Source organism: Lycium barbarum, chromosome 6, assembly GCF_019175385.1.
Source record: "Lycium barbarum isolate Lr01 chromosome 6, ASM1917538v2, whole genome shotgun sequence".
NCBI classification, from domain to species: domain Eukaryota; kingdom Viridiplantae; phylum Streptophyta; class Magnoliopsida; order Solanales; family Solanaceae; genus Lycium; species Lycium barbarum.
The window spans coordinates 3574918-3598631 of record NC_083342.1 but is presented as its reverse complement, the minus strand read 5'-3'; the positions used below and the strand labels follow the sequence as shown (position 1 = coordinate 3598631).

General features: G+C 32.5%; 1 protein-coding gene and 1 long non-coding RNA gene across 2 annotated transcripts; both read right to left on the bottom strand.

Moving 5' to 3' along the window:
- Window positions 1–862: 862 nt before the first annotated feature.
- On the bottom strand, window positions 863–3468 carry LOC132599469 (uncharacterized). The gene is made up of 3 exons (XR_009566831.1): window positions 2957–3468; window positions 1830–1966; window positions 863–1277 (listed from the first exon to the last, which is right to left on the bottom strand). It is a non-coding gene; the product is annotated as an uncharacterized LOC132599469 (long non-coding RNA).
- A 10079-nt stretch (window positions 3469–13547) lies between these two features.
- On the bottom strand, window positions 13548–22814 carry LOC132600311 (uncharacterized). Its single transcript, XM_060313378.1, has 6 exons — window positions 22309–22814; window positions 16405–16594; window positions 16130–16263; window positions 15906–16018; window positions 15055–15295; window positions 13548–13592 (listed from the first exon to the last, which is right to left on the bottom strand). Exons 1-6 carry the CDS (start codon window positions 22708–22710, stop codon window positions 13548–13550), a joined length of 1125 nt encoding a protein of 374 aa, XP_060169361.1. The 5' UTR covers window positions 22711–22814.
- Between the last annotated feature and the right edge of the window lie 900 nt (window positions 22815–23714).

Here is a 23714-nt window from a genome sequence, read left to right as displayed (position 1 = left end):
GGAGTTTGTTACTTTCTTGCTACTACAAATGTCTATTTCAACACTGGAACCTGCACCATGAACATAAACATGAATGATCAAATACTTTGAAACGAAAAATAAGAGAAAAAGAATGTAATTTGGAAGATAAAATGCAATTACATGCTTAGATTCAAGACTTTGGAACATAACATTAATGAAGATAATCTTCGCAATGTAGTAAAGTAGTGAAATCCAATATAAAATGTCCTACCAAGTAACCTAGATAGTATCTGAAATCATACCTACCAAAATGTATTTCACTAATCACTACCAAGGAGATGATCCAATAACGGAGACTTCTATGTTACTTGGACAACATAGAATCAATCAAGACACAATATTGCACCGTTGTTAATATTGACCAAATATTGAAATGTAGGTTTCTTTGTTTTTGTTTACCACTTGACGTAGCTTCAAGACTATTTGATTTCACGGTAACATAACAATGTAGAAACTATCTCGATTTGGGTGAAGTGACAAATTTATTAAGAGAATTCAATTTTTTTTGTGAAAGTTCGAAATATCTCTCTTTTCGTTGATGATTTGACTTTTTTCTTCAATTTCGGAATCAGTTCTTATTAATTCATAGTTCGATGTGTGAAAAATATACATACCCTCATACTATCTCTATTCTCCTCTTTAAAATGTTTTCCCTTATATGACATTAATTGATTTCTCTTATTTAGTATTTTAGCTTAATTAATCAAAACAATCCAATTGTAATTTTGAATTAGTATAAAGTATAAATAGAGAAGTTTTTTGTTACCTCGTAAAAATCAAAAGTCCCCAATACTGATTTATTAGCTATTCCATGGGATTATCTAGTTGTTCTTATTCATAATATGTATATTCATTAAATATTTAGCTTCAAAAACTTTATCTCTGAATTATAATTTTTTTGTAATTAATTCTAAATTATTATTGGTTAGTAAATTTCAATATTACATTTCATTCAAATGTCAAAGGATAAGAGAACTTATTACTGACATTGTAATATTAAAGAACAATATTAATTAATTAGGATAGAAGATGATGGGTATCATTCATACCAATAAAATGACTTTAGATATCTATCAACACCATGGATAGAAAAAGAAAAGGAGTAATAATAGAGCTTACTCATGTTCTTCAAGCCCACATCCATAAAGATACTTTCCGCTACTTTTCCTGTGCAAGTGAACATCACCATCCATGGTTTACAGATCTGTTAATATGCTACAGATATATGGGAAGATATATGGTGCATAGAAACTTCCCTGAGAAAAATAGTAGAGAAAGTAGCATAAAAATTACAGATTTAACAAAATGCTTAATTTAGACTTGTGTACAGTCCATCCAAAAGCATGATCTCTTAAAATTACATATGCTGAAGGAGAACCCACCCAGGATCATGACATCAATCAACAATGCTTCTCACTGGAAAAAAAAAATATGAATTCTCCGGAAACAAACTGACCCTGAAATATTTTATTCCGTAATCACATTTTGCTCATGTACCAAATAAAAATTCAGCATACGTTGTGTTGCACAATTCAGCATTCTTTAAATATTTAGCTTCAAAAACTTTATCTTTGAATTATAATTTTCTTGTAATTAATTCTAAATTATTATTTGTTAGTAAATTTCAATATTACATTTCATTCAAATGTCAAAGGATAAGAGAACATATTACTGACATTGTAATATTAAAGAATAATATTAATTAATTAGGATAGAAGATGATGGGTATCATTCATATCAATAAAATGATTTTGGATATCTATCAACACCATGGGTAGAAAAAGAAAAGGAGTAATAATAGAGCTTACTCATGTTCTTCAAGCCCACATCCATAAAGATACTTTCCGCTACTTTTCCTGTGCAAGTGAACATCACCATCCATGGTTTACAGATCTGTTAATATGCTACAGATATATGGGAAGATATATGGTGCATAGAAACTTCCCTGAGAAAAATAGTAGAGGAAGTAGCATAAAAATTACAGATTTAACAAAATGCTTAATTTAGACTTGTGTACAGTCCATCCATAAGCATGATCTCTTAAAATTACATATGCTGAAGGAGAAATCACCAAGGATCATGACATCAATCAACAATGCTTCTCACTGGAAAAAAAAATATGATTTCTCCGGAAATAAACTGACGCTGAAATATTCTATTCCGTAATCAAATTTTGCTCATGTATCAAATAAAAATTCAGCATACGTTGTGTTGCACAATTCAGCCTTCTTTAAATATTTAGCTTCAAAAACTTTATCTTTGAATTATAATTTTCTTGTAATTAATTCTAAATTATTATTTGTCAGTAAATTTCAATATTACATTTCATTCAAATGTCAAAGGATAAGAGAACTTATTACTGACATTGTAATATTAAAGAACAATATTAATTAATTAGGATAGAAGATGATGGGTATCATTCATATCAATAAAATGACTTTGGATATCTATCAACACCATGGGTAGTGTGAGGACCCACAGCTGGGCGCTAACCATACTGTGAAACCCCTAGGTATCTGACCCCATGAACATGCGTACATGACATGACATACTCAGGTATTGTGCGTGAGAGGGTGCTTAGCCAGTTCGATATACGCTGCAGCGGCTGGTATCGAACCCGCGACCTTGCAGTCACCTTTACATTCCCCTGAGGGAATCGACTCTTACCAGTTGAGCTGCAGCTCAATTGGTAAGAGGCGCTTCCTTAGGGAGGACAAAAGGCTTGAGGTCACGGGTTCGAAGCGCTGCAGCGTGTGCGAATTGTCTGTGATTTCTTGCCACAATAGCTCAGTAGTCCATGGGCGAGCCCATGTCAGCTAGTCAGCAGGGTCAGATACCCACAACAGTCAGCAGAGGGGGCAACCCACAGCATGTATGGGTAACACCTGCGGATCCTCACAGGTAGAAAAAGAAAAGGAGCAATAATAGAGCTTACTCATGTTCTTTGAGGCCACATCCATAAAGATACTTTCCGCTACTTTTCCTGTGCAAGTGAACATCACCATCCATGGTTTACAGATCTGTTAATATGCTACAGATATATGGGTAGATATATGGTGCATAGAAACTTCCCTGAGAAAAATAGTAGAGGAAGTAGCATAAAAATTACAGATTTAACAAAATGCTTAATTTAGACTTGTGTATAGTCCATCCAAAAGTATGATCTCTTAAAATTACATATGCTGAAGGAGAAATCACCAAGGATCATGACATCAATTAACAATGCTTCTCACTGGAAAAAAAAATATGAATTCTCCGGAAACAAACTGACGCTGAAATATTCTATTCCGTAATCACATTTTGCTCATGTACCAAATAAAAATTCAGCATGCACAATTCAACATTCTTTATTTTAAAATTGAATTATGAAATGAAACAACAATATAATGGCATGTAATAGTCATAGAAGCCAATCATTATTATACTTCAAGTTCGGCAATGCAAGATTAGTAAGGATTGTATTTAAGTATGGAGGATAAATATATTGTCGGTTACTAAAGACTTTAAGATCAGTTTTTGAAGGAAGTGGGAGGCTGCACGTTGTTTAAGGAAAGCTATTCCTTGGGTAAGTGCATGCAGTTATCACAAATTGCATTATTTTAATTGGTGATTTTTTAAATACTTTTTTTTTTTTAAATATGAATAAACTAAGGTAGTAACAAATTATTCTCCATAGCTCATATTTGTGGATAGATATTATTGCTATAAGTTAGGAGCAAAACGTGGAAGTTGCTTGGCTATATCTTGGGGATTTCATTTTTCAGATTTAAATTCACATTTTTAAATTTAGATCTTAAAAAATATAAATATTTAATTATTTTTAAAATTTATATAGGCAACTGCTCCAAACGTGCTTCATTTGACGGGGTGTGATGGTGAGCAGGAAATGGGGGAAGTGGGGTGATTAGTTGGTGTTTTTTTTTTCTCTCCTTTCTTTTCCACATTAGTTGGTGGTTTCTAAGTTTCCAGTTTTGTTGCAATATTGCAATTAACTACTCCAAACGTGTTAAGATGTTGAAATGCGGTTTCTATGTTTTTAAAATTGTAATTATCTTTAAATTAAAATTTAAAAAAAATAACCAATAACTAATTATTAACTAATTAACTAATTTTTGTCCTAAAACTATCCTCTTTTAAATAATATATAGATATAGATATAGATTAATTCCTACAATGTTCTCAAGTTAATAAGTGCTAATAACTAAATCCGCAACCTAATATTTATAGATATCGTGAATCTTTTAATATGTATAAAATATGACCGGATAAAATTACCAAATTCACATGAAATCGTAAATTATATTGTAGATTCACCTTTGCATAGAGGCACAAATAATTAGTGTTTGATCATTACGAATCGACTCATAAACACGTTTGTTTGTTTATAGAGGTAGAGGCACAAAAACTATTTTTTTGGATAAAAGTTTGCATAATGTGGCTTGTTTGGTTGAGTTTTTCAAAATTTTGACTGGAAGGGACTTTGTAGAAAACATTTATTTGGAATATTCACAACAACAAAAAATTCTCGCATATTTTAATCCAAAAAATACAACTATCGAACCCCGTTGATTTTGCACAACCGTTTCCTCAAAGTTATTCTCCAAAATATCTTTTTTAGAAAAAAAAATTTCCAATAACATTTGCTCTTGAGTACACTTATTATCTATTTGCCTGTTGTCACCACGAAAAAAAAAGGCAATTAAAATTTTCAATCATTCGACAGAATATTCAATATTGTCTCAGTCATGCCTAAAAAATGGTCCCTAAGCTTATCAATGAAGCAAAAATTTTCAAGCAATCATTTTAGAAAAAATTATCCACACTCAATATTTACATTAAATTATATTAATATGCGATAATTTAGTAATAGATTAAAGTGAAAAGTATATAGTAATTAACCTTAGCGAAGTAATATAATAAAAGTATTGTAAAGCAACAAATATCATGCATTTGTAGGTTTTTTTTATAGGCATTGGATGTGAATAATAATAATTATTCTTTTAGGTGTCATGAACAATGACATAAGCATTTACGACTCAAGAAATGAGAATCGGAAATAAAGTTATGGTTTGAGAATGAAGTACAATTTGCCTAATTGTGGGAAGGACCATAACGTATGTATCAAATTAATCTTAGATCGAGCTAAGTATAATTCGAGAATCATGACTCTTTTTTCTTTTTTCCCAAATATTGCTCTTTGTGATAACATCAAAAATTAACATAATTTGATCAGATAACTAATTCAATATAGTTGAATGACCAATTATTACCTCTACGTCGATCAACCACTTAATTAAATACAACAACAACGAACCTAGTATAATCCACCATGTGGGGTCTGGAACCACTTAATTAAGTAACAAATTTTAAAACCTTTACTATAATGGTCCCTATAGAAATCCTGATCTAAAAGGAAATATCTATGAAAAAGGCTCACTTGAAAGGAGCGACAGAAGAGATAACTTTGTGGGGACCCCTGGTGGGACCCTGGCCCTGGTGGCCCATGCATGCTTGACATGTCATGACATACTCAGGTATTGTACGTGAGAGGGTGCTTAGCCAGCTCGAGAATACACGCTGCAGCGCCTCGAACCCGCGACCTTGCAGTCACCTTTACATTCCCCTGAGGGAATCGTCTCTTATATCTTGGGGATTTCATTTTTCAGATTTAAATTCACATTTTTAAATTTAGATCTTAAAAAATATAAATATTTAATTATTTTTAAAATTTATATAGGCAACTGCTCCAAACGTGCTTCATTTGACGGGGTGTGATGGTGAGCAGGAAATGGGGGAAGTGGGGTGATTAGTTGGTGTTTTTTTTTTCTCTCCTTTCTTTTCCACATTAGTTGGTGGTTTCTAAGTTTCCAGTTTTGTTGCAATATTGCAATTAACTACTCCAAACGTGTTAAGATGTTGAAATGCGGTTTCTATGTTTTTAAAATTGTAATTATCTTTAAATTAAAATTTAAAAAAAATAACCAATAACTAATTATTAACTAATTAACTAATTTTTGTCCTAAAACTATCCTCTTTTAAATAATATATAGATATAGATATAGATTAATTCCTACAATGTTCTCAAGTTAATAAGTGCTAATAACTAAATCCGCAACCTAATATTTATAGATATCGTGAATCTTTTAATATGTATAAAATATGACCGGATAAAATTACCAAATTCACATGAAATCGTAAATTATATTGTAGATTCACCTTTGCATAGAGGCACAAATAATTAGTGTTTGATCATTACGAATCGACTCATAAACACGTTTGTTTGTTTATAGAGGTAGAGGCACAAAAACTATTTTTTTGGATAAAAGTTTGCATAATGTGGCTTGTTTGGTTGAGTTTTTCAAAATTTTGACTGGAAGGGACTTTGTAGAAAACATTTATTTGGAATATTCACAACAACAAAAAATTCTCGCATATTTTAATCCAAAAAATACAACTATCGAACCCCGTTGATTTTGCACAACCGTTTCCTCAAAGTTATTCTCCAAAATATCTTTTTTAGAAAAAAAAATTTCCAATAACATTTGCTCTTGAGTACACTTATTATCTATTTGCCTGTTGTCACCACGAAAAAAAAAGGCAATTAAAATTTTCAATCATTCGACAGAATATTCAATATTGTCTCAGTCATGCCTAAAAAATGGTCCCTAAGCTTATCAATGAAGCAAAAATTTTCAAGCAATCATTTTAGAAAAAATTATCCACACTCAATATTTACATTAAATTATATTAATATGCGATAATTTAGTAATAGATTAAAGTGAAAAGTATATAGTAATTAACCTTAGCGAAGTAATATAATAAAAGTATTGTAAAGCAACAAATATCATGCATTTGTAGGTTTTTTTTATAGGCATTGGATGTGAATAATAATAATTATTCTTTTAGGTGTCATGAACAATGACATAAGCATTTACGACTCAAGAAATGAGAATCGGAAATAAAGTTATGGTTTGAGAATGAAGTACAATTTGCCTAATTGTGGGAAGGACCATAACGTATGTATCAAATTAATCTTAGATCGAGCTAAGTATAATTCGAGAATCATGACTCTTTTTTCTTTTTTCCCAAATATTGCTCTTTGTGATAACATCAAAAATTAACATAATTTGATCAGATAACTAATTCAATATAGTTGAATGACCAATTATTACCTCTACGTCGATCAACCACTTAATTAAATACAACAACAACGAACCTAGTATAATCCACCATGTGGGGTCTGGAACCACTTAATTAAGTAACAAATTTTAAAACCTTTACTATAATGGTCCCTATAGAAATCCTGATCTAAAAGGAAATATCTATGAAAAAGGCTCACTTGAAAGGAGCGACAGAAGAGATAACTTTGTGGGGACCCCTGGTGGGACCCTGGCCCTGGTGGCCCATGCATGCTTGACATGTCATGACATACTCAGGTATTGTACGTGAGAGGGTGCTTAGCCAGCTCGAGAATACACGCTGCAGCGCCTCGAACCCGCGACCTTGCAGTCACCTTTACATTCCCCTGAGGGAATCGTCTCTTACCAATTGAGCTCAATCTTATTCGGGATTTAGACATTGTATTTCCTTATTTAGTTTTGCATCTAAAGGTATGCTGGGGGCCTTGTCCCAGTAAGTATGTTTTCCAGTCAGACTCATGATAGAGGTTTCATAGACTAGACAAGTCAGTTATGTCATGTCAGACATTTGGAGTCGTATAGCCATTTTGGCTCACTCATGTTTAAACAAGTATTTTATTAAGTATTATGACTTACCATGTTTTATAAAGGCTCATCATGTATTCACGTTATATTCCGCTTATGTTATGTATCATGATGATTCAGCAAGCCATGTGGTTCGCTCAGCTCAATTGGTAAGAGACGATTCCCTCAGGGGAATGTAAAGGTGACTGCAAGGTCGCGGGTTCGAGGCGCTGCAGCGTGTATTCTCGAGCTGGCTAAGCACCCTCTCACGTACAATACCTGAGTATGTCATGACATGTCAAGCATGCATGGGCCACCAGGGCCAGGGTCCCACCAGGGGTCCCCACAAAAAAGGCGTCTTTTTTGCGAGGATCCACAGGGGTGTCTAGGACCTGGCCCACTGCGGGTTGCCCTCCATGACATGGCATGCTTGGCATACTTGGATATTGTATGTGAAAGGGTGCTCAATTGGTAAGAGACGATTCCCTCAGGGGAATGTAAAGGTGACTGCAAGGTCACGGGTTCGAGGCGCTGCAGCGTGTATTCTCGAGCTGGCTAAGCACCCTCTCACGTACAATACCTGAGTATGTCATGACATGTCAAGCATGCATGGGCCACCAGGGCCAGGGCGCCACCAGGGGTCCCCACAAAAAAGGCGTCTTTTTTGCGAGGATCCACAGGGGTGTCTAGGACCTGGCCCACTGCGGGTTGCCCTCCATGACATGGCATGCTTGGCATACTTGGATATTGTATGTGAAAGGGTGCTTAGCCAGTTCGCACACGATGCAGCGCTTCGAACCCGCGACCTTGCAGTCACTTTTACACTCCCCTAAGGGAATCGCCTCTTACCAATTGAGCTGAGCGAACCACATGGCTTGCTGAATCATCATGATACATAACATAAGCGGAATATAACGTGAATACATGATGAGCCTTTATAAAACATGGTAAGTCATAATACTTAATAAAATACTTGTTTAAACATGAGTGAGCCAAAATGGCTATACGACTCCAAATGTCTGACATGACATAACTGACTTGTCTAGTCTATGAAACCTCTATCATGAGTCTGACTGGAAAACATACTTACTGGGACAAGGCCCCCAGCATACCTTTAGATGCAAAACTAAATAAGGAAATACAATGTCTAAATCCCGAATGAGATGGGGCTCACCAATAAGCTGGTACGTGCAAATCCTAATGAGCAGAAGCGTCGTCCTGTAAATCCGTACCTGCATCGTGAAATGCAGGCCCCCGGGCAATAAAAGGGGACGTCAGCACATTGAATGTACTGGTATGTAAAGCAACGAAAGAAATAACATGGGACATGGAATAACATGATAAGAACTGAAACTGAAAACTTAGACATGAACATGAGCATGAGCATGAGTACATATATATATATATAACATGAGTAAAACATGATAAGTAGGGAGAGCATTTCATAAACCGACACATGATATCACCACGTGAATACGTGGAGTCTGGTACCTCGCCGGACCAGCAGAGCCCCTATACCTTGCCAGGGTATAAGGTGGTAACGTGCCTGATGGATCCATTCAGTGTAAAATTAAGGTATCGTCCTAACTGGGCGGAGCGATCCTTGTCCTATGGTGGCTACATAGTTTCAGGCTATCTGAGCCTTCTTGGTAATTCGTGCAACTCCCAAAACATGAACATAATATAGTTGGCTAAGAAGCCCATGACTTTCGTGAATTAACTTGTACTTGTCTTGTAATCATGATTTCACGAAATAACTTGTAAACATGGTTTCACGAAATAGCTTGTAAACATGTTCTTGATTTATGAGTAATACAATAGTTCATAATCATATATTTGTAATTGACTTGAAAACATGCTTGTAACTTGCAAAATAAAATCATACAGTTTCATATGAACATAATGAGAACACATGAGGAAGAATTCATGATTCATGGATTAAGCTAGGATTCCTAATATCCGTAATGGATGATTAGGAATACAATAACGAACATAGATACAAAATTCATGTACATACATATATAATTACGGGCTACCAATATGTTGGGTTTAATGCCCTAGGATTTGAACTTCATAGATTTTACGAAACGGATCATGGGGAAGAACGTAGAGATTCCCACATGTGAATGGAAGTTCTACATACCTTAATTTCCTGCTTTTGAGCGTATCACAATGTCCTCCAATCCCTTCAACTTTAATCTATAGAAATACAGGTCATAGGGATTCTATATTAGCAACAATATCCATGCTTTGTTCATCTAAACATTTTATCAAACACTTGGTGGGCATGAAGCTCCACAACCCTCATTAATGGTGTTTTCTTCACCAAATCCCCATTCTATTACTTCTAGCTAATTCTACAATCTCAATTAGATGTAATTAACATCATTCTTCATCACCCATATGAATACAACCATCCCAAGTCAACAATCCAACAACTCTAGCATAGTTCATATAATTCTCTTCATCAAACCCAATTATTATTCTCCCAAGAATTCATCAATTCACAACTATAAATGATTAGGGAGTAGAAACATTACCTTTTATGAGTAGTCACCACGAAATCAACATCCCCAAGTTCGATTTTTAGCTTAGAATGACGGCAACAACTTGTACTACACTTTATCCTTCACGAGCCTCGGGATTCGGGGCCTTCAACTTGGTTGATTCTCTACTTTCTCTCTCTAACCCTCCTCTCTCTCTCTAAAATCTGAAAATATGAGGAAATGGGGCTGCTAGGGTTGAGCATTTCCCTTAAATACCAAGGGGAAATGGGTTTGACCCGACTTGAAATTGGGTTGGGACCTTTCTGTCTTAAAACGTCCATACCTCCCTATCCCGATGTCACCTGTGGGCCCACGACCTTTGGTTGAAAAGGTATTTCAATTATATACAACTTTCAGTCTTTGGGTTTTCCCAAATTCCCAATTTATGATAGGGTTATGGCCTCTCGAAGTCAGGTGACCCGAAACGTACGTACGGACCAAAATACGCCCCATGTTACGGTCCCGTAACACGAAGGACGGACCGTAACTTGGGACCGTACCTTAGTGAAAATTTCCAGTGAGGTTCTGGAAATTTTTGGTGTGTTACGGCTCACTGTTACGGCCAGTAACACGTGTTACGGCCCGTAACGTCCACCGTAACACAGGCGAAATTTCCAGCGAACAGGCTTCAGTAAAATGGGCATAACTCTTTGAACAGATGTTCGTTTGACCCCCAGAATATACCGTTGGAAAGATATTTCAAAGGGATACAACGTTCATCAAGGAAGTTTTCCCAAATTCCCAACGTAGTTTCACGAAAGTTGACTGGAAGGCAGACGTATCGAAAACTTAGCCGATTCTATAGGATTTCAAGTGCCTTACTATTAGCCATATTGAGACGATCATATCTCCTTGCTCCGATCTCTGATTGGCTTGGTCCTTATATCGTTAGAAAGGTATTTCTACATACTACAACTTCATTGAGGGTACTTTCCCAAATTCCAAACTGATCAAGGAGTTATCGCTGCCCGAAATAGGCCTATCAACCATTTTCGCAAAACGTTCAAACCTTCAGTGTTTCCACTAGAACTCTAATGATATGAGCTTAAACTCAGTTCCAAGATGCGGGGTGTTACAAACTTCCATTATATTCAAGTATTCAACATATACGAGATGCACACGCGTAAGCCCCGACCTGCTTTCCACTCAAAAGAATCGCTCGTTAGTGAGTGGACTTTCTTTCTAGAGTGAGTCATGTACAAATTAAAATCCTAATCCTGATCAAAAAGATAATTGTTCCAGCATCAAAGTATTCATAAATGGAAATTTGGCCTAAGACAGACTTAAACTTGTAAATAAAGATAGGAGATGAGTTCAAATCTATACATAATATAAAGCTAGGCATAGACAAGGTGATGTGGCACCTCTCTATGGCCACCGTTGGTATTTATCTTTTTTGTCAATTTTTTGACATTTTACCTCTTTTTTCTAATTAAAAAAGAAATATCATCATGGAAAAAAACCTAATTCAATACAAGCATTAACAGATTACTTATTGCAATTTGATGCTCAATGTTCAATTCTTTAATTATGGAGAGAAAACAACACACACCGTCAATACTGAAGGGATTGATGAGGCCTTTTCTTCCATTTTATAGTATTAATAACTCTCATTATTTACTATCTCTATTGTAACTTACATATCATTTAAGCCCACTAAACCTCTTAATTACCAAATACTCCATTTAACCCATTGTAACCTCAATTTTTTGCATTTTATTTCCATTTTCCTGTTTGATAACTATTTTCTAATTGCAAAACAAACAGATGCAAACGGTTATAACGGTGGACACCATTCATTTTGCTTCAATCAGTATTAAACAACATTAAAACTTAAAAGCAGTCCTCTCATAATCTCCACTAAAAAAAAAAACGACAAACCTCTTTGTCTTCCACTGAATACATGTATAAAATGAAAGTATCCAAAGGATAAGGACAAATCAAAACCCCAAGGCCCCTTAGGCTTCAAATTAAATCGGTCTCCAGTTCCCTTTGGATCTCATTAGGTAATATTTTTTTTGAAAGCCTCCAATGCTTTGTGTAATAAAGTGCTTCTGAGCTTGGTATAGTAAATTATGTGGTTCTTCTTCTATTGCCACGATGGAATAATACCATGTTGGATTTGTTTTCAGTCAGTAAAATGTCAATTCTGTTGCTATTGATAATGACAATCTTTTTTGTGGTGGTGTTTAAATTTGTGTTAGATATATGGTGGTTTTGATTGGCAATTAATTTAGTATGTAATGTTATGTGGTTTAATCATTTTACAAACTGAGTTTGAGATGATGTATGACTTGAGCAATTCATTATACCATTTCTCACTTAATCTTTTGCCCTTTTTCTTAGTCTCCTTTTTATTGAATATGTATTTGTAATCCCTCTTTACTTTTTTTACATAATTATTTGTTTAACTTATTGGGCAGGTGATAGAAATAATTTAATGAAATAGTAGTAGGAGCTGTGCACATATTTTTTTTTTTATTGCAGAAAATTAGGCTTAAGAAAAAGAGTAATAAAAAATTTAGCAATTTCTAAATTGTTTGGAGTTAAGATTAGGGGGCGGGAAAAGAAGGAAGGATGAAAAGTAAAAGGAAATTTACCAATACGGCCAAATATACAAAACCTACACACTGATTATTTATATTATATGTATGGATATGTACTGATTATGTATATTAGTTGTATAGGTATGTATATTATATGTATATCATATGTATAAATATATAAATAAAATACATTCGGTCAAATATTCTAAACTAAATCACCCAAAGACATTTGGCTGTAATTTTCCCAATAGTAGAAGGATGATAATAAAGGAAAGAGAAGGAAAAAGAAGAAATGTGTAGGGAGGGAGAAAAAAGTAATTGTAAAACTAACATAGAAATTCTCATGATTCTGCCAACGAAGATGACAATTTGGCATTGTTTTCTTCATCTTTGATTGATTTCTTTTTTCTTATTTTTAAAATTTAACGAGTGAAAAAATCATGTAGTCAAAACATATTTGCATATTTATATTAGAAATAAATACACATATAACCAAATATCTACTAAACAAAGATAATATAACTAGCGTAAAGTTTCAAAAAATAATTTAACAAATTGTGTTTTTCATATGAATGTCTTGCCTCTATGTATTTAGTAGAAGTTATAAATTCACAAGAATTTTCATAGGATATATGAACTAATTCTTTTTGTTCTCCTAATCGCGCGAAGCACGACAAATTCACTAGTAGATTAAATGTAGATCAATTATACTCAATTACACCTAGAGCAACTTACAGCCAAGCACGCTCTTTCTCAATCGCCTCCTTGTTTCCTAGCTGTAATCAAACGAATCTTCAATACTCAATACAAGCCAAATTTCTACCGTCTAATAATAGTTGTTCTTTTCACTTCATCTTCTCTCTTTCAGTGACATATAATTTTAATTAAATAAATAAAAAGCAAAAAAGTTCACGACTGCTGTCTTCTCTCTTTTTTTTTTTTTTTTTTTTTTTTGGGAGACTTGAAATTGCTTACTTAAGCTGCTAAAATCCAGCGACAAAAGGGAAAATAAATTAGTAAATTATCTGCCGCATCAGTCGTATGAGCTTAGGGCTGAGGAGGTGGTTAAATTTTTTGAATTCGTTGGTGAAAATGGCGAAACAAATCAATCTTCCTAAACCTCATAAGAAAAAGATATTCATTAAGTAATTTTAATCATGGTATACTCCTATAGTAATTCTGAATATACGATTAATTTCTTAAAAACTCTCCATAAACTCAAACCCAATCCCCTAAAACCCTTTCCCTTGACGGTTCACGGTGACTGGGAATCGGCAAATCCCTAGAAAATGTTTTTTTCTTTCTTTTCTTTTGTTATTGAAATAGTTTTTAAAATTAGTTAAATAGGTTTAAATATTTTTTTATTCTTCTTATAATTAATTTTCTAATATTTTGTGACAAAAAATGCCACATGTAATCAGTTAATTAGCTAATTTGCCACGTCATTGGCGAGTGTATTACACTCTCCTTAATTTTTTGATGTTTGTCAAAAATGTGTCTAATTGGACAGTTTTTCAATAGGTTGAGTGTTCAATAGGAAAAACCCTCTATTTAGGTGTCTAAGTGAAAAATCTTGATTATTACAGGGAGCTGCCGATGGGTTTGACCTTAGGATAAAGTATACACTTCGATTGTATATGTGTATTTAGTATAAAATATACACTACTTATACACTGTACATTTTTTACAAACTAGATGACCGAATGATATTTGACTGTAATTTACCCTTTATTTTCTTAGCAATGCAATTTGTAACACCTCACACATTTACACTAATCTATGTTCATATTCAGGACTTAGAAAACCAAATAGGGAGTGTTAGGATTAAAATTTCGTTTCAGTTTAGCGATCTACGGACCAGAACCCAGGAGACCCAGCTCACTATAACTGATTTACGATGGGTTTTACAGCCTGTATAATTTTACGGACCGTACTTTGTACCGTAGAATATTTTACGACCGTCTTTTGGACCATAAAAGAGGAGGAGGTTGCTTCCTTCCTTAAGATTGCTTGTCAATCCTTTTTGTAGATTAGAGGCAAGACCCCATGTCCCCCTCTAATCATTGTAAGTATGTTTACTTATCAATTAACATGGTAGGGGTCCAGGCCAAACCCTCCACACCATAGGCTCACAACCTAATGGTGATGGATTAACTTAAAAAAAAGAAGTATAAACTTTATCTCTCTACTATTACTGTATATAACTTAAATCCTTAGAATAAATTGGTGTTTACTTACTTGCCAGCTCCATCCCATGCTTGTTTCACTAGGCGTGGAGTTTATGTCGTAACAAGACTGATTTCCTTCATATGCAACAATTCCAGCATAAATACGATCAAGAACATGACTTCCTTTTGGTGCACCATCAATTCCTCCACAAACCACAGTCACTGGGTAGCTTGGTGGCTCGTCATACTGAGCAACCTCTGAATATAGTGTATTCAAATAATCCTTCAACTCAAATGAATCATTCAACTGCCTGAAACTCTCAAGAAATTCAAGATTAGATAAATATTGATTATATATAAATAAAGAATAAAAAAAGAAAGAGTTTAAGCTATATACACCGTCATAATTGATGAGTACTTATCTGCATTGAATATTTATACAAGATCAACAAATATAAGACATGTCTTTTATATATACATCTATTACTTAACTATGGTGCACTGATATATGTATTTTCACTTCAAGTTTTAGTTTGTAAAGTTAACTTCATTAGTTTGGTGTAAAAAGGTGTGGTGAGTTTTTACCTCATCATTGTAAAAAAAAAATAATAAAAAATTACACTATCAAAACACCAAATTTGAAAATAACACAAGTTAACTACTAAGGAAAATCAACCTGATGGTGTAAAAATTTCTTAAACTGATAAGTCACTCAAAGTCAAAGATATTTACTGGTAAGTCTCTTAAAATGTGGGATATTTGCGAATAAATCTCCTTAAAATATGAGATGTATAATCTCTAAAAAAGCAAATTAAGATAATTACATGTTATAGCAAATAAATGTGATGTGACAGTACAAAATTCCTAACAGTAACTTAAACTCCTTTTGAAATATAGGAAAGAGAGAAAAAAAAAAATTACGAGCAAGTCTTGAATTTCCGAGTGAGATAGGAGAGTCCATTTTTCCTAGAAGCAATCTTGTCAATTACAGACCATGATTTTCGTATAGTTCGGTAACAACTCTTACTAGCTTCCTGAAATAATTATGGAATAACTTGTTAGTAATTAGAAAAAAGTAAAATAAAATAAAATAAAACAATAAAGGACTTATTAAAAGTAAGGAAAAAATTAAGTAATTTTCTTACTTCAAAATCCTTGGACACAATCGAATAATATCCATTTTGTGGAGTGATATTATCAAAATAAAGAATAGGAGCTGATGAAGCTAAAGCACCAAGAGCTATATGAGGATACTTCATTCGAAACCACGAAGCAAGCACTGAAAAAAAAAAGCATTTCAAAAAAAGAGAAAATAATTTTTAAAAAAGAAATTAGAGGAAGAGTTTTGATAATATTCAAACTAGAAATTAATTGCAAAGACTAAAGAGAAGGAAATTAAGAAGGGATTTTTTTCTCTTACTTCCTCCATAGGATCCTCCAATGACAATAATTGGAGAATTTTGTGCTAAGTATTTTTCTTTAATATGTAACAAAAGTTCTGCATAATCAGCTATAGCTTGTTCTGAATTGAAATAACCTCTAGTGTCTTCACCTTTTAGAGCTTCTTCCATTGTCTTCCCAAATTGTCTTGATTTTCCATAATACCTATGCTGAAAATAGAATGCAAAATAAAAATAAAAATAAAAATAAAAAAGAAACTCTAAAGCATAAAAAAAAACTGATCCGACTAATCCGAATTCGTGATGTGTCTAGCTCACTAAGGGAAATGCCAAGCCAACATTTTCATCGATAGAGTCAAAATATAAAGAAGTAAACGCATAAAGTAGTCCAGAGGATTCAATAGTAATATATAGTATACATATTGTTGCAGAGTCAGAAATTTCACCAAAGGGATTCGAAATATAAAGAAACAAACACAGGAAAAAGCTAAGAAAATTCGACATCAACTATATATACATAAGAATAATAATTTTGAGCTTATATATAGAGTGCAATTTTCCAGCCAAAAGATTCATTTACGGCTTTACCCCAACTCTTCCCCTGATCATCAGTATATATATATATATATATATTAAAAACGAATAGCTTATCTACACCACGCGCGGAACTAGAGAGATGGAATTTGCAGGAAAATCACACTACAGATACAAGGTTAAGTTTTGATGTATTGTATATAGTAGACGTTGAACCATTTGGTGAAAATTTGGGTTTAGTTACCGATTATCATTAACAATCACAAAATGTGACATAAACAAAAACAAATAGGAAAGTTGTGGTTTTAATTAATATCACTCTCTATAAACGTGCAGTTGCACGTTATTTCCAGACAATCTCAATTGTAGTAAAAAAAAAATATTAAATAATATTATTTGTAATTATATATATTTATTTTAGGACAAAGGTGCAAATATACTCCTCAACTTTGCGATTTATGACAGATATACCTCTCGTTAAAGAAGTGGTGCATGTATACCCCTGCTGTTACACAAATGGTGCAAATATAACTTTTTCGCTGATGAATTTTTTAAAAAAACTCATTTAGCATTTTAATAAAAAATGTCACGTGGCTTTGAAAAAGTAAGTCTATCCAACTAATTTTTTTGAAGCCACATAACAACTTTTTCTAGTGGGTTGTCTGGTTAATTTAAAAAGATATCTATGTGGCTTTTAAAAAACAAGTCTACTCAATTTTTTTAAATGAGCCAGATCCGAACCAAAAAATAAATAAAAATTACCGCGTGATATTAGAAAACTTATAAGTCCCCTTATTTTTTTAAGTCATTTGGCATTTTTTTAATTTGAATTAGTGTCCGCATCCCCTTTAAATTTTCCTTAAAACTTTAGTCAAATAACGTCTTACGTAGCAACTTCGAGGTTTTCTTAGTCTTCCATCTCTATCTTTAGCAACTTCCCATAAGGTCTTCTTTAATTTTCTATTTCCATATTTACCTAAATCGCCTATCATTAAACTAAAATATTTCCATCAAGCCAACAGTTTTAAACCTTAGAGGAACAAACAACTTTCAAGAATTAATTTAAGAACTAAAAATACAAATAACAGAATGAGAAATCATAATAGCCATACCTTCAACCCATGTTCTAATTGACCCAAACCTTCGGCACCTCACAATGATTGATACTCTCCGGGTAAAACACTTTTTTGGATTTTCAGAATTGAATTTCTGTGCTTATTAATATTGTTAATTAATTGTTATTGTATAACCTTTGTGCACCTTCCGAGAGACAAACAATACAACTTACCCATTAACGATAGGAGTTTTCCTAAACTATGATACTAACAACAGTTTAAGCGTAGACATTGTATGAGTTCTCATAGAAAATAGCTTAATTGAATAATATGAATTCTTGCGGGTATGCAATACAATTCTAAATTTTACAATTTTATCCGACATGGAATTGTCTCCTTAAAAAGTAATTCAACTTTAAAAGGGCATAAAAGTCGTTCAATATTTGAAGGATATTTTTGCCAACCAACATTTATATTCATGCTTTTATTATTATTATTATTATTATTATTATTATTATTATTATTATTATTATTATTATTATTATTATTATTATTATTATTATAATAATAATAATAACAATAATAATAATAATAATAATATAATAATAATAATAATAACAACAACAAAAATAATAATAACTAGTCTCTATAGACATTCGTTGCCATGTGAGCTTTAGAAATTGTTATTTATTAGAAAATGTTTGCAAAAATAGTTTAAAAAAAAATCCGCATTACTATTAAGAAAATATTTATAGTTGAGCTAGGAAATAGAAATCAATGTAGTACAAATCTAACTTCATAAACTTCAATTGGCTCTCGGGATAGTTCGTTGAAATACTTGATATTGGTTGGTTACATTTTCTTAAATTAACTCAAACGTTACGTTTCTATATCATTCACTTTATTTGGTATAAGCTAAAGAATGAGATTATCATTCCCAATAAGAAGATAGGATGAAAAAGTAATAGTACTAATAAATGAACAATAATGTCAAAAATTAAATTAGAGGTAGTTGCATTCGTATGTTACTTGATCTCAATTATTGTATTTAAGTTTTATTCAAACAAAATGTTGTCATGTTAAAAATTTAAAGGAAACATATAATAAAAAACAAAAAAAGACAGTAGTAAGTATTAGGGGTAGGCGTTCGGGCCATCGAATTGGATATGAAATTTTCGGTTTGGATATTCGGTTTCCGGATTGAAGAAATTACAATCCAAATCCAATCCAAATAAGTTCGGATTGGATTGAATATTTTAAGTTTAGTTTCGGATTATTCGGGTTAGATATTTCGGATTTCACTCTTAAGACTTGAGGCAAACTTATTAGGAACGAAATTCATGTGTTAGTTCCATAGAGGTAAATCTAACTCTTAATGGCTCAGTAAAAAAAACCTTCTAGTTCAAATTAGGATTAACAAATTCAAGTCATGGCCAACATAGTAAATCCGTACCAAATAAAAGCATTATGGAAAAGTGGAAATGACCAAAATAAAATCTAAGGATTCATCTGGAAAAATAACAAAGAATTCTGTCATAAGTGACACTAACGTGAGGCTTTTGAGACTTGAGAAGTAAGAAAACCCTATATTATTTTTGATTTAGAAGAGAATTGTATTTTGGACTTAATATTTTAATGGGTAGGACCTTAGGTAATAATCTATTGGACCTTTAGAAACTAGATTGATTAGTACTGGGCACATGATATAGGTAGGGCTAGATATAAGGTATATAAATTTTGGATTTTCGGATATCCAAAAATCCGTAGTGCTAAATCCATATCCAATCCGAAATCCATAAATTTTAAAAATAAAATCTGAAGTTCAATCCATAATCAAAATATCCAAACCAAATATTTAAAAAGTTCGGATTTCAGTTTAGATTTCGGGTTGGCCCAAACTGTGCTCACCCCTAGTAAGTATTGCTAGGGAAAAGTTTTGTCTTAGTTTTATTTTGCTAGAACTTGCTAATTTCTTAAAATTCAAAGATAATGAGTAAGTAGAGTCCTTAGTCTTATTTCCTACTAACTCAAATCTATATATAATATAAAGCTAGGCATAGACAAGGTGATGTGGCACCTCTCTATGGCCAAGAATCTATTTATCTTTTTTCTCCTTTTTCTTTATTTTTCCTTATTTTCTAATTAAATAATTAACCATATTGTACCCTATTTATTAAATTTCATTAAATTCTATAAACAACCATATTAATTCATTGTGTATGAGTTACTATACTAATTATCCCATTATTGTAGGGTACAATATGGAGATGAATGAATTCATAATGATCAGTCTTTTGTAAAGAGATAAAACTTTTTCACTTCCTCACGTAAATCACTCCATTGATTATAGAATCCCAAAAGTCTCATCAGGTTTTGCTTTCTACTACAAATTCCAGAGATTCCAAAAAAGAAAAACAATAAATATTACCTTACTGATCACTGAAATATAACCAACAGAACAAAGAGTATAATATTTTGTTATTTCTCTTTTTTCATAGTGAAGCTCAAAAATATATTGTTGTTGTTACTCTTATCTTTGTATGCTCCAATCCGTCAGAATTCTCAGTTGATTATTAATTGGAATTGTGAACCTATCATTGCAAACTACGATAATTGATATGATCTTTACTACGATAAGGCATTTTGGAGTGGTGAATTTTTTGTTTACTTATCATATAAGTTCATCTTTCATTATTACTGATGAACTTATATGAGATTGTTCTAAATATTTTGTAACCAAGTTTCTATGAGGGTTGTTATCAGTTCTATTTTTTTTCCCCAGGTTTTGAATTCCAATGGCATCTAAGGTAGTGAATAAACCAACACAGGAGGTACGAAACTTCATCTTCTTAACTATATCTGTATTGCAGGCATCTCAAAATTGACTTGGCAGAATGGCTATTGGACAACTTTTCTTCAAGACTACACAGGCTTCGTTCTACAGCTACGAGCAGTTTTCCTATCGAAATGATGCTTGACTTTGATTTTGGTTTTAGTGAGTATTTCATTTTCATTCTTCAATCACGCTGTAAGCAAATAGATATGTGTTTAATCTTTTTGTATTTCTGATAGTGTGATTAAACTTTACCATTATTTTATACTTATATGGATAGAGACCTTATCTTTCTGGAATCATAAGTCGACACAATTTGGATTTACAAGGTTCTGTATCCAAATTGGAGGTACATTATTATGTGGCTATGTTATTTTCCTTCTATTGGTTGTTATCTTATCAGTTTCTGCCTTTTAATTATCCAGCTCTAAGCAATTCCCTCAACTATAGCAAATTAAACGATGAAAGTGAGTTTAAATCAAGTGTGTGTTGTTGAAAAATTTAAAAAATATTGGTGAGGATGAAGATTTATAGTTCAAACTTCGTAAAATTTACCCTCAATTTTAAGTGTACCTATGTCTGAAACTTATGAAGACATTCGTAATTCAAACTTAAGAAATACATGTCTAAAATTAGGCCTTGGCAAGCACCAGTAATATGCCATACTTGACACAAAATTAATAACTTTAGACGTGAGTTTAATTTTGTAACTTCAATTACGTATATCAAAAGTTATTTCGAGTGATTAAACTTAAAATTGTTTATAAACTTACACTGTGCCATAGATAGGATTGGGTTCATTTGATGATTTTCCTTTCCGAATAGAGCACTAATTAAGAACTAAAAATGGGATGAATAAAAAGAGTGATTCTTTTGTTTAGGATGTGTTGATTTCTTTTCTGTCATTTTCTTATTGTTGTTTTTTTTTTGTTGTTTTTTTCCTTTTTGTTTAATGTTTATACTTTTCAATATTCAAATATTATAAAAAATAAAGCATAAATAATTAGTTCTTTTATATTTATATTTTTTAATATTCAAATATTAAGATTAATTCATAATTTCAATGAGATCTTTCATGTTTGTATTTTTTAATATTGAAATATTAGAAAAAGATTAGTTCATAAATCTAATGAGATTTTTCATGTTTATATTTTTTTAATTAATATTCAAATTTTTAGATTATATTAATATGTAAATTCAATGAGATCCTTTCATGACTGCGCGAAGCGCGGACGAGTTTACTAGTTTATAATAAACGAAAAGAAAAGGAAGTAAGGGAGTAACACTGGTTTTTGGAGTCTGGGTTTTCAGTTTGATTCGAAGCCCTAGATATTAGAAAATAATTAATATTACAATTTTATCCAATATGAAATGAATTTTTTAGAGAAGATTTCAACTTATAAGGGTGCAAAAGTTTTTTGATCAATCAACATTTATATTCATGGTTTTATAATACTGTAGATATAATATAGATAGATACTTGATGGAATTAATGAATTTACCTCCATGTAAACAAGAAGAGCCTTAAAACGAGGGGCAAAATCAGTGAGAAATCCAATTTCAAGAGGATCATAATCAATGGGAGATTCAGCACCAAGACAGGCAAAAATTGGAGTGCTCGAATTAGAACCACCCCAATACTTAGAATTAATTATGTACCTTTGCTTAAAAGTTGAATAACTTTTTAGTCCATAATTAAAGTGATCAAGTGTTTGTGCATAGTAATAAGTCTCAAATTCTTTTGGAAGATTTGAAGAAGAAGAAAAGGTGTTAGACTCATGACGTATATTTTTAAGAAGTGGTGTGAGTCTTGGGATTTTATGGGGTTTTGAAGAAATTGAGGTTTTTGTGAAGATGAATAAGAGAAGCAAAAGAAACCATTGGAATGAGAAAAGTCTATTCATCTTAATTGGAGAAAACACTTTGATAAAGAATGTTTCTTGGCGATTCTATCTATTGTGGATATATTTATAAGTGTTTTACTCACCCAGGTGAAGCATGATTCTATGGGTTCTCTAACAAATTTTTATCTTGGCTTAATGCATATGCGGCCTCTAAACTTTTTTTTTTCTTTTCATTTTGGCACTTCAACTATGTGTTGTTTCTATTGAACTCTTGAACTTGGTCTTAAGTGTATCTATCAAACACAATCCGACTTACATAACATAAATGGTGAGTTTCATTTTTTTAGCCTTGCATGTGAATGTCAATTCATAATGTACGTGGAAAAATCAACCAATCGAAACACCCCACCCATTTTAATTATATACATCAGCGATTAAGTTTTGGTTTTGGTTTTTTAGTTTCCAGTTTTTTTATTTTTCAGTTTTAGTTTCCAGTTTTGGGGTTTTATTTTCCAGATTTAGTTTTCAGTTTTAGTTTCCAATTTTGATTTCTTATTTTTAAATTTTGTTATTTGATTGGTTTAAGCGGTGGTTTTCACTTGTATAACACAGTAGCATACTTCTTCCCATCTAACGTGTATAATTAAAATGGGTGGGGTGTTTTAATTAGTTGAATTTTCCACGTAGGATGTGGTTAACATACATGCGCAAGGCTAAAAAAAATGAAACTCACCATATATGCTTTGTAAGTCAGATTGTGTTTGATAGACAGACTTGAGGTCAAGTTCAGGGGTCCAATAGGAACAACACTTAGTTGAGGTGCCAAAATAGAAAAAATGGACAAGTTTAGGGGGGCTATCAAACACAATCCGATTTACATAACATATATGGTGAGTTTCATTTTTTTAGCCTTGCGCATGTATGTTAACCACATCCTACGTGGAAAATTCAACTAATTAAAACACCCCACCCATTTTAATTATACACGTTAGATGGGAAGAAGTATGCTACTGTATTAAGTGTGTCTATCAAACACAATCCGATTTACATAACATATATGGTGA